The sequence below is a fragment of the Macrotis lagotis genome, chromosome 1 (assembly GCF_037893015.1).
Source record: "Macrotis lagotis isolate mMagLag1 chromosome 1, bilby.v1.9.chrom.fasta, whole genome shotgun sequence".
NCBI classification, from domain to species: Eukaryota; Metazoa; Chordata; class Mammalia; order Peramelemorphia; family Peramelidae; genus Macrotis; species Macrotis lagotis.
Window position 1 is genome coordinate 842,380,047 of NC_133658.1, and position 12,635 is coordinate 842,392,681.

Below are 12,635 nucleotides of genomic sequence, written 5' to 3' on the forward strand. Positions count from 1 at the left end.
ATTGTAATTTTACATACTTTTGAACCTTATTAAGAAATGATGTCATGAATAAAATGCAAAATGAGGTATGGTAGTATGACTGGCATGATGAGAGTTATTCAGATGCAAGGTATTGCCAATGACCAACTGTTCAGGTAAAGGGTCATGGTGGAAGTCAGGTGGTACAGTTGATAAAACACTGGGCATAATAATCAGGAAGACATGAGTTCAAATGCAACAAGCTTCTGATACTTCTTAGCTGTGTGACCTTGGATAAATCATTTAAACTTTGTCTTAAATGATGACAATTATAATTTCTACCTTCCAAAGTGGCTAGAAAGCTCAAATGAGATGATATTTATAAAATGTTTGAACAGTGCCTAAAATATAGGTGTTAAATGCTAGTTTTGTTGCTGTTTTTTTTGTAGTTATGCCATAAAGCTGGACTGAGAAGGAGTCAGGCTAATTTTAGTAGCAGTATATGGTCAGTGCCCGTTCTATTCAAAGAGGACCAAAATGACATAACTATGTTTGGGTCTAACAGTATGTCTGATGGTGATTGATCAGACCAGTATGAACTTGGAATAATGTTCCACAAGTCAGCACAAATAGTCTACATGGGCTCTCTAAATTTATACATCTCATGTTTTCTTTGAACTGCTTCCATTCTTTATTTATTGCATCCAGTACCCTATCTGATGAAGGCATGTCAAGTGGGGTGGTCCTGTGCCTGTATCCCACACATTGCAGTCAGTTCCAAAATTCTTAAAAGTATCTGTCACTTTTTCTTATTTCCAGGTCCCTAAGCATGAGGACTTGCCCTGTATGATTTCTACCTAAAAGTCTTTTTGGCAAGGATATGTTTGGCATTCGAATACTATAGGCATCTCATTAGAGTTGCTGTCTGTAGTAGAGTTTGAATGCTTGGCAGTTTAGTCCAAAGAAAAGAACTCAGTATATGGTATCTTCTGATGTCAGATGAACATCAGAATCTTCCTAAGACAATTTAAATTGAAGCAGTCCAGTTTCCTGGTATGATGCTGTCACACACTCTTCTAGTTTCACAGGCATACAATAATGAGGTTGGCACATTGGAGCCTCTCAAACACTGAGCTAACTCTGACAATGTATGTGTAAAACTTATTACCTATTTGTACATCCCTGAAATGTATACTGCATAGGTAAGGAAACATCTACAGTATTCATAACTTTTCTATTTGCTATAACAGATGGTCCCACATATGGATGGTGTGGTGCTGGCTGATGGAGCAAATGTACTTTTTAGGAGTCAATTGTTCAGCTAAAATTCAGGCAAGCAGCAGGGAATGTTTTGTTACATCTCCGTTTGTGTGCACAATCATCTGCAAACAGAAAATCATGCACCAATACTCACTTCACTTTGGTCTTGGCTTGCAGTTTTTTTCCATATTGAAGAATTTACCATCAGTGCAGTAATTGACCTTGCTGCCATGTTCATACTCTTGAAAGGTGTTTGACAATATGGCTGAAAACATCATGGTAAAAAGCATGGAAGCAAGGACACAGCCTTGTTTCACACTACTGGGAAAGCAAGAGAGCATCATCCATTATCCAGTATCTGGGCAAGCAAGTCATCATGAAATTAATATACAATATTGATGAATGTCTTTGGGCAATGGCATGTTTCATACTTTTCTGTAAGTCCTCACAACTAACAGTATCAATGGACTTTGTCAGATCTACAGGTTGCTTGTCTGTTGGTTATTCGTTTGTAGTCAACATTCCATTAACAATTTCAAAAAGGAATAAAATAGACATTTTATTGTAATTCATTGATGATAAACTTCTGTTCAATAGATCATTGGAAGCATCCTATGTAAAACTTCAGCAATATAGAGAATAGCAAAGATATAATGTTGCCTTTGTATTGATCATATTGATCATTGCTTTCCCCTGTCAACTAGGTAGATATTTATCTTTTAAAAAAAGTCTTTTTCCCATGGAGCCAGATTATGAGCATTAGATATGATAGTATTTTTTTAAAAAATATAGTTCTTGTGCTTTTATGAATCAATGCTGGGAAATTATAACCATGTTGGTAATGACTAACCAAATGGCTGGTCAGTAATAATGATATGGCTCTAGTACAATATCTTTGATGCATCTTCTAGGGGATCTTGATGCCTCCATCTGTAGTATGGGGATTTGTAAAAACATCAAACTTTTGATAGAAAACACTAACCAGATCATCTCTTACTAGATAGTTTTAATTTCTAAAATATTTAAACCTGCAATGATGGCTTTCACAGTTACTACTATTGTCTTGTATATTTTTCTTTGAACACTATATCCAAGCATCTTAAGGAAATCTTCCTAGAATCAAAGAAATTGCCTCTCAGATCTATGGAGAATAAAAGACTTCTTGACCAATCCACAAAACATATGATGAAACATGATATCCACCTTCATAAAGAGAAATAATGGGCTCAAAGTGAAGACAAAAACAATAATTATTTTATTTGTCTTTTTAATGTATTATGTCTTTCTGGAATGATTAATTAGCAAATTTTTGTATAACCATAAATATTTATAAAGGTTTTTATTTTTCTTTCCTTCTCAATGGGAAATGGAGGGAAAGGTTTGGAACCAAAAATGAAATCAAATTGTTTTTCAAATGGAATTTCTTAATATGTGATAATAATTTTGAGTAATAATCTTTTCGTCCTGAATTATCATCATAGCATTATTTCCAGAAACAATTGTCCTTGTTATTATTCTCATTGTTCTTTTTGTTGATGGTGGAAGTGGGTGGTGGTTTCTGTGGTAGTAATTTTCAAAGATCTCGAGAGAAAGAAAATCCTAGAAAGTCTAATCCATCATAGGTCTAACATACTAAAATAATTCACACTACAATAAAGGCATGATTTCTTAGGCACTTACTATATGACAGAAATTACCACATGCTAAGGAAACAAAAATAAAAACCCTTGTGCTCAAAGAGCTTACATTCTAGAAAGGGAATTAATAGTCAATATACTCATTTATAAGACTCATAATATAGATAAAGGGAGTACTAAACTAATCAATCATTGCATTCATAAAAACAAAAATGATACAATTAAAGATGAAGGGATATTAGAGATCAGTTATTTCAAATATTTTATTGTACACACAAGGAAACAAAGAACAAAAGAAATAAAATGGACTATCCAAGGTCAATGATTAGTGTATGCTCAGAATTGGATCTGAACCCAGTTCCTCTGATTCTAAGATTCTTCCTAGTACAAATACTCTGCTGCCTCTGAGAAAACCAAAAAGACAAAAGTTTCAAAATAGACCTTACTTCAACCATCAAGAAAGTAATCAATAAGCATTTTTAAACACAGACTAGATGCCAAGTATTATATTATCCTCTGGGAAGACAATTACAATGAAATAAAATAATCTCTCTTCTCAAAGGACTTTATTGTAAGGGAATACCCATAATCATAACTATAAATATGGATAGAAAAGAAATATGACAATAAATGCTTATAAACTTAATGTTATTAAATACAAAACAGTTAAAGATGAAGGGCATTCCAATTGGATATAACAGGAAAGGTTTCATATAGATGGTGATATTTGAGGAGATCTTTAAAGGAAGAGATACTATAAGGTAGAAGTGTAAAGGGGATGTGTTCTAGGTATGGGGCAAGACTTGGCAAGTGGATGATGTACATGACAGAAGAAAGATGGAATTTAGTATGACAGGAAAAAAAAATGAACCTAAGATAACAAGAGAGGGTGACATTCAGCAAAAAATAGGAAAGTTTGGAAAATTAATTGGTCTGAGGAGACTGGATAACCAAAGAATTTTAGTGATTTATCTCCACATTTATACAGAAGAAGAGGCCAAATCCATGCCTAAGTTATCAGACTCCAAATATCATGCACGTACTCACACACTCCAGTACCTCACCTATTGTTCCATTATCCTATTTAACTGTCCTCCTTTACCATTGTTCAAAACCAGTGTCATTGTCCATTAGTGCCTTCTACTCTCTGAGTAGCTGTGGCTACTAAAGCCATTTTTGTCTAAGAAATCATAAATGAGATGCACTGTTTTAGTTCTGTTTGGTCTTGGTTCTATCTATGATAGGGTTCATCACGGGGGAACCAGAATGCAGACATCAGAGAATAGAAAGTAGACATGAGCTGGGATCTGTTTGTCAAATCTTTGGACCAGAACTGTGAAGATTCCTGGGGTGTAGAAAAGGAAAATGACACTGATATGGGAAGCAAAGGTATTGAGAACAATGTGTGTGTAGGAGAATGTCATTTTTACAGTATATCCTTTCTTGCCCATTTACTCCATCTTTTTCTGCCTGATACCGTCAAATTCAACTCCCTCCTTGCCTTGTATACACACACACACACACACACACACACACACACCTTCTAACTGTTCTAATCATATCAATCTTCAGTATCATCTTACCATGCAGGAATACAAGCAGTTCAACACCATTAATTTCTTCCTGATTTGTCCTTCCCATCAACTCTCTCCATGATTCACCTGAATCCTGTACTTGAAAATAAAACTTTCTGTTCAGCTCTGATCATTTCATCAGGAAAGTTTGAAAAATCTCTATTTCATTGAATATCCATCTTTTTCCCCTGAAAAAGAAAACATTAGAAATAGCAAAATTACATATTACATAAGACAACTTTTAAAAATTAAATATAATAAGATTTAGTCTTCATTTGAAGGACACAGTTCCTTCTCTGGATATGGATAATATTCTTCATCACAAATCCCCTTAAATAGTCCTTGATTATTGCACTAATGGAATAAACAAGTTCATCATAGTTGATCATCATCCCATGTTGTTGTTGGTGTGTATAATGTTCTTCTGGCTCTACTCATCTCATTCAGCAGCAATCCATATAAGTCTGTTCAGGTTTTTCTCAAAACCTATCCCACATGATTTACAGTTTTGCTAGGTAGTTGATTCTTTGTTGTAATTCAAGCTCTTTTAAATTCTGGAATATTATATTTCAAGTACTATAAGTCTTTAATGTCAAAGCTTCTAAATCTTGGGTTAACCTGATTGTACCTTCATGATATTTGAGTTGTTTCTTTCTGACTGCTTGAAATATTTTATCCTTCACTTGAGAGCTGAAATTTTGCTGTCATATTCCCTGGCAGTTTTCATTTTTGGATCTCTTTCAGGAGATTATCAGTAGATTTTTCCAATTTCTATTTTACCCTCTGCTTCTAGGATATCAAGAATTTTCCTGGAATATTTCCTGAAAACAAAAATAGTTGTTTTTTTGGTCATTACTTTCAAGTTGTTCAATAATTTTTAAATTATCTCTCCTGGACTTGTTGGTTTTCCAATGAGATATTTCACATTTTCTTCTAGTTTTCCTTTCTTTTGATTTTGTTTTATTATTTCTTGATTTCTCATAAAGGCCTCAGTTTCTCTTAGCTCCATTCTTGATTTTAAGGGATTATTTTGTCAGAGGGCTTTTCTATCTACTTTTCCATCCAGCCAATTGTGTTTTTGAAAACATTCTTCTGTTCATTGTCTTTTTGGACTATTTTCTTCCATTTTACCCAAATTGTTTTTTTAAGATACAATTTTCTAAGGCATTTTTATGTATTTCCTTCAATAAGCTAACTTGGTTTTCTTGATTTTCCTCCATCATTCCCCTTTTCATCCCAATTTTTCATCTACATTTCTTAATTTATTTTCAAAATGTTTTTGAGTTTTTCCATAATATGATGTTATTTCATATGTTTTGTGGAGGTTTGGGAGCAGAAGCTTTGACTTTGCTATCTTTTGAGTGTGTATTTTGATCTTCCATATGACCAAGGTAATTGTCTATGATGGAATATTTTTTTCTGGTGTTGCTCATTTTCCCCACTCTATTACTTGATTTTAATTCTTTGTTAAGGTGGGACTTTTCTTCCAGGATGGGGGATGCATTGTCCCAAGCTGTTGAGGGTTTTTGCAGCTGTTTTCAGGGACACTCCCCTCCCAGGTACTTGCAAGATCTCAATTTCTCCAGGGTCTTATCAGAAGACTATGACTGCTCTCTTGACCTGTGCTCTAGTCTATGGATCACCACAAGCACCACTTTCTGCCCTGGAACCATGAGGAAGAGTCCCTACTCTGCTGCAGGCTGTAAACTATTGTACTCCCCCAAAATAACATCTTAAATCCAGTCTAGGTCAAATAAAAAAGAGGGGTAGTTATGTGGCACAGGGGATAGAGCACCAGTCTTGGATTCAGGAAGACCTGAGTTCAAAGCTAGCTTCTGACTCTTAATAATTGTCTAGCAGTATGACCTTGGGCTGGTGACTCAACCTTAAATGAATTTAAAAAAGGAAAAAAAAAGATCCAAAAAATTAGAAGAATTCCTTAAAAAAGGAAAATTGATCAAAAGAAAAGGAGACACATAAGCTCAATGAAGAAAATAAGTCATTCAAATAAAGAACTGAGCAAAGAGAAACTGATGACTTTCTCACAAATCAAGAAACAATAAAACAAACCCAAGAGAATGAAAAACTAGATGAAAATGTGAAGCATCTCATTGGAAAAACAACTGACCTGAAAAATCAATCCCAGTAGAGATATATTGAATATTATGTTATGAATTATCAAGAAATTATCAAGAATTATCAAGAAAAACTACCCTGATATTCCAGAAACAGAAGGTAAAATGGATAATTAAAAAAATGAAACCATTGATCTCTTCTAAAATACAACCAAGAATCAATTCCCAGAAAAATACAACATATTCTTTCAGGGGGGAAAAATGGACATTGGGGGCTTTCCTGATGAAAAGAGCAGAACTGAATAGAAAATTATATATGAGATTTAAGTGAAGCCTAAAAGGGTAAACAGGTAAAGCAAATCATAAGGGAATCAACAATATTGAACTCCTTTTATTCCTTGATTAGAAGATGTTACTGATAATTCAAATGTACTTTCTCCTTTATTAGGAGACTAAGAAGCACATATAGACAAGGCATATGAGAGTTGAAAATGAAAGAATAATGTATCAAAATGATAGAGTTAAGTGGCATGAAAGTAATGTATTGGGAGAAAGGGAAAGGGAGAAGTTAAATGGGATAAGTTATTTTACAAAAAAGAAGAAAACAGGGGCAGCTAGGTGGCGCAATAGATAAAGCACAGGCCCTGGAGTCAGGAGTACCTGGATTCAAATCCAGTCTCAGACACTTAATAATTACCTAGCTGTGTGGCCTTGGACAACCCACTTAACCCCATTGCCTTGCGAAAAAAACCTTAAAAAAAAGAAGAAAATACTTTCACAGTAGATTGGGAGAGGGAGGAGTGGGGTGGGGGGCGATATCATACACACTCAATTAGAATTCAAAATCTAGCATACCTAAAAGAAAGTGGGAAAGGAATGGGATGGGAGAAATGGGGATGAGCTGATAGAAGGGAGAGAAGATGGTGGCAGAGGATAATCATATTTAAAACACTTTTGAGGAAGGGAAGGAAGAAAGGAGAAAGAGTAGAGGAAATTGGGTGAGGGAATAGGATGGAAAGCAATGCAGTTAGCAATTATGACTGGGAAAAATATCGAAACAAGTATCTCTGATGAAGATCTAATGTCTCCAATACAGAGAACTGAGGCAAATTTATAAGAAATAAGAGTTATTTTCCATTTAATAAATGATCAAAAGACAAGAACAGTTTTAGATAAGGTTATCAGTGCGCTCAATTGCTATATTAAAAAAGTCCTAATTGATTGAAATAATGCAAATTAGAATAATTCAAAGGTATCATCTTAAATCTATTCAATTGACTGATAGAGAAGAAAGAGAAAATGTCAGAGGGATTTAGAAAAAGAGACATTAATGTATTGTTGGAGAATTTGTGAAAGGATCCACTAATTCTGTAGCAATTTGTAACTGTGATCATGGGCTAAAAAACAAAAACAAAAGACAAAAAAACCCCAAGATTTTATATAGATATTCCAATAGAGATGAAAAATGGGATGGAAAAGAACCTGTATGTATAAGTATATTTATAGTATCTCTTTTTTCTTGGCAAAGAAATGGAAATTAAGAGGATGTCCGTCAGTTGGGGAATGGCTGAACAAACTGTGGTATGTAATTATGAAGGAATGATATGATGCCATAAAAAATGATGAACAAAATTAGGTCAGTAAAACCTAGAATCACTTAGATGAGCAGATGCAATGCAAAATGTACCATATACAATGTAACAGCAATATTGTAAAATAATTGGTTTGTGAATGACTTAATTTTTCTCAGTAAAGTTGTGACCCAAGACAACTCTGAAGGACTTATGATGAAGAAAGCTATCCATCCCCAAATATAGAGCTGATGGTATTTCAATATGCATTGAAGAATCATTTTTTAACATTATTTTTCTTGAGGTATCTATTTTTTTGGGGGGGAGGTGCTGCTAGCTTTCAGAATATGACTACTATAATAATATTTTACATGACTACACTTTTTTTTAGATTTTTGAAAGGCAGTGGGGTGTTAAGTGGCTTGACCAAGGCCACACAGCTAGATAATTATTAAGGGTCTGAGGCCAGATTTGAACTCAGGTACTCCTGACTCCAGGGTTGGTGCTCTGTCCACTGTGCCACCTAGCCACTCCCATAACTTGCTTTCTTTATGGACAGAAATAGGATGGGAAGAAGGGAAAAAATTCAGAATTCAGAGATTGAAAAATGAACATTAAAATTTGTTTTTAACATAAATGGGGAAAAATAAGAGAAAATAAATGAATAATGAAAATTTTTAAAAGAAGAAATTTGATTTGGAAAATTGAAAAAAACATTTTTTAATTTTAAATTTTAAAAGTTAGATTTAGAAGTATAGGATGATGTTGACTTAGCTATACAGTATATACTTTGAAAAATAAGTGGATTGTAAAAATAAGTAGATTGTAAGTTATTACTTTCTCCATTTTATGGATGAAGATACTAAGACTAGAAAAGGAAGATTAAATGACTTCTCAGGGTCACAAAGCTAGGAAATGTCTAAGGTAGAATTTCAACCAGATCTTCCCGATTAGAAGTTCAACCACTTCTAACCACTAGGCAACCTAATTGCTTTAATCAAGACACTGAGAAGACAAAGCAATGAAACAGCATCCAACAGTTTATCCAATTATGCAACAATCACTTGTATCTGAGGGTCATTCCTGGCATTAGTCAAAAAAAAATTTTTTAATATATAGGAATTAAGAGACTGTCCAGATGATATGGGAATAGAGCAGAGTTGGAATGGAAAGTACAAACAATTTTTTTGTGCCAAATACTCTGACTTAAGGTTTGCATAGCATAAATTTAACATAACTTGTGTCCTTTCAGATCTCAAGACAGTAGGAAAGGAGTAAATTGCTGACATAGGAGCTAATCATTTAAAAGGAATGAGAAAGGAATGAGAAAGAAATGAAGGCCAATAAGGAAGAGATGTTTGATTCCTTAAATATGAAATCACTCAGGATCAGATGCAAAAAATGTTTGAGGATATTAAGAGAGGAACAGCTTTCTTATACTGACTTAAAGAACAAATCTTCAGTCACTGCTTTAAGAACACAATGCATAAATCTCTTTGTTTCCTTTACTCAATATGATTGCAAATGGCCTTGTTGCATAATGGATTTTGTGTTGAACTTAGAATCAAAACCAGAACTAGATTCACATCTTACTTTGTATATTTACCTCCTTTGCAATTATGAACAAGGCATTTAATCTTCCTCAGCTTCAGTTTCCTTATCCTTAAAAATAAGTTGGTTTCTAAGTTCCCTTACAGGCCTAAATTGTATAATGCAAGGAAAAAAAAACTTGATTTCCTGTTGGACTCATAAGTTTGCTAAGATTCAAGTGGAAACTCATCAAAACATTCCCACTGAATACAGAGACACTGGAGTAGAAGAGATGAGAGTAAGAAGATAGTTTATTCACATCCTTTAAAGTCCCAAGGGGTCATATTTGACATAAGGGAGTCTCTCACAGGGGAGAATCAATTTAAATTTAAGTTTCTCTCTCTGGAACTCTATTGTTTTCTTTATCTCTGTCTATATATCTGTCTTTGTCCCTCTGTGTCTATGTCTCTCCATCCTTCATTCTTTATTCATGTAAATCTCCACAAATAAAGGGTATGTTTTAGAAGACAACAATTTCTTTTAAGCCTTAGGACATAGCATCAGGAATTTTGGAGGAGATCTGCATTTCAGCTTGAAGATTGATATTTTGACTGGAATACTATTTTAGATTTCCTCAAGTTTTCTCTTGAGGGGGAAAAAGAATTAGCAGTTGGCAAAGTATTATCAACTAATATTAAAAATACATTACATACCATACCCATCTTCCCATGACCCAAACACTATCAGAAGACTTTATGATTATCTAACCATAGTTTTGGAACTAAATCAATTTATACAATTACCAAAGAACCCCAGATGAATAAATATGAAATCTTAGTTAAGTGTATTCCCAAGAGAATGTAAACTCCTTACCTGTAAGGAGTGTTTCATTGTTTGTATTTGGTACATTTTACTGCAATTTCATTATAATTCATTAATTTTATTTGTATCCCCAGAACATAGCAATAGACATTTAATAAATACTTCATGAATGATGAATGGATTGATTTATATTTATTCTTTCCTAATCTTAACCAAAAGAGTATTTCAGAGATTAGGCTGGTGCATTATATATAGCAATTACTTAATAAATGCTTTTTAAAATAAATTCATTCTTTTTTTAGGTGAGAATTTTTCAAATAAATCACAGAATAAATGAAATATCCTAGTAAGTATAAGATATCTAAGCTTAAACAAAAAAGAGTCTCCAATCTAAACAAGAGAAATTGGTCAAAGACCCTAGAATGGTTAGATGGAAATTAGTGAGGAGAATATTTTCCTTCCAAAGTCTTTCCTCTTTTTCTCTGTTACATCTACCAGAAATGATCTGGAACTCTTTGTGTCCTTGCTTGAAGCATGAAAGAAAAGGTTCTTTCTTATTCTAAGCACTCATACCAACTCTTACCCTTACACAGGAAAACAGCATTGGATCAGTAGGATCATCACCAAAAGGAGGGTCTAATTCAAATACATTAAGATTAGATTCCAGGTTAAATTACTAACTTTTGTATTCCTATTATAATCTAACATAATATCTAAAATGCATTAAAACAATAAATTTTGTTATATTGAATAAAATTCATTCTCCATATTGAGCTCTAACTTTTTAATTGCTCATTTTATATAACACAGAGACTGTTATACTTGCCAGTATGAATTGTAAAAATCTGAAGAGACTATTGAAAGACTCATAATTCGGTAAATAGCATAAGTGAGAAAGAACAATGTTGAAAGTCAATGATGCTGGCCATTCAGAAATTCCCAAGGATTAGGATTGCTACTAATGATATAGCATTTTAATGATGTGATTCCTAATTTCCTTAGTCTTTACTCCATAGATAATGGGATTGAGAAGAGGTGGGACTAAGAGATAAAGGTTAGAGATAAGGATGTGTACATAGGGGGGGATATGAAACCCAAACCTATGAGTGAAAAAAGAGAAGAAAGCAAGGAGATAAAATTCAAGAAATACAAAGATGTGAGCAATGCAGGTGTTGAAAGCTTTGAGCCGAGCCTCTTTCTGGGGAAGGCGGAACACTGCAGTGAAGATCAGAATGTAGGACACAGTAATGAAGATGATGTCAAAGCCTAGGTTGGTAAAGGCCACAAACAAACCACAGACCTTGTTGACTAGGATGTCATCAGCTGCCAGCTTCACAACGGCCATGTGCTCACAATAGGTGTGGGAGATGACTATAGTTCGATAGTGTTTGAGACGACATTTGATAAGCACAATGCAGGGAGCAACCAGGATAGCAGCCCTTAATGTCACCCCAATCCCAATCTGACTGAGGAGTTGTGGGGTGAAAATTGTACTGTGTCTCAGGGGTTCACAGATGGCCACATATCGGTCCACGGCCATGGCCAATAAGATGCCCGACTCTATGGACTGGAGGGTGTGGATGAGCCACATCTGCAGCAGACAGGCCTCAAAGTGTATCCCCTGCAGATTAAACCAGAAGATGCCCAGCATCTTGGGAAGGATGGAAGTGCTAAGAGCAATATCAGTGACCCCCAGCATGGCCAAGAAGAGGTACATGGGCTTGTGGAGGCTGCTCTCAGATCGGATGATGAACAGGAGCAGGCAGTTTCCAATCATGGCAATAACATACATAACACAGAATGGAATTCCAATCCAACACTGCACAGTCTCCAGGCCAGGTATCCCAATTAACAAAAATAGAGATGGCATGAAGATCGTGCCATTGGCCATTTGTTTGGAGACTAAAGTGATTGATCAAAAGTTTCAAGGGTTCCAGTTGGGGCTATTTTCTGAGGTTATCTCTCCTCTTCTGACCTGTTGATATGATCAGATATGATCTACAACAATCCACAAATAATCAAAATACCCTTCTACAATAATCCCAATATATGATCTTCCATCTTTTTCTTGAAGATCCCGAAGACACCACACACCCTGTCTCCCAAGGTAGCCCATTCTATTTCTTCAATCATTAAGACTTTTTTCTCCTTGTATAAATTCTGAATTTGTATTTTTGAAGTCTTTATCCATGTTCCTAATTCTGCTCT

At 34.6% G+C, this 12,635-nt stretch overlaps 1 protein-coding gene across 1 annotated transcript; it reads right to left on the bottom strand.

Annotated features, from left to right (window-relative positions):
* Positions 1-1,898: 1,898 nt before the first annotated feature.
* LOC141490308 (olfactory receptor 52A5-like) lies at positions 1,899-12,318 on the bottom strand. Its single transcript, XM_074190465.1, has 2 exons — positions 11,398-12,318; positions 1,899-1,925 (listed from the first exon to the last, which is right to left on the bottom strand). Exons 1-2 carry the CDS (start codon positions 12,316-12,318, stop codon positions 1,899-1,901), a joined length of 948 nt encoding a protein of 315 aa, XP_074046566.1.
* Between the last annotated feature and the right edge of the window lie 317 nt (positions 12,319-12,635).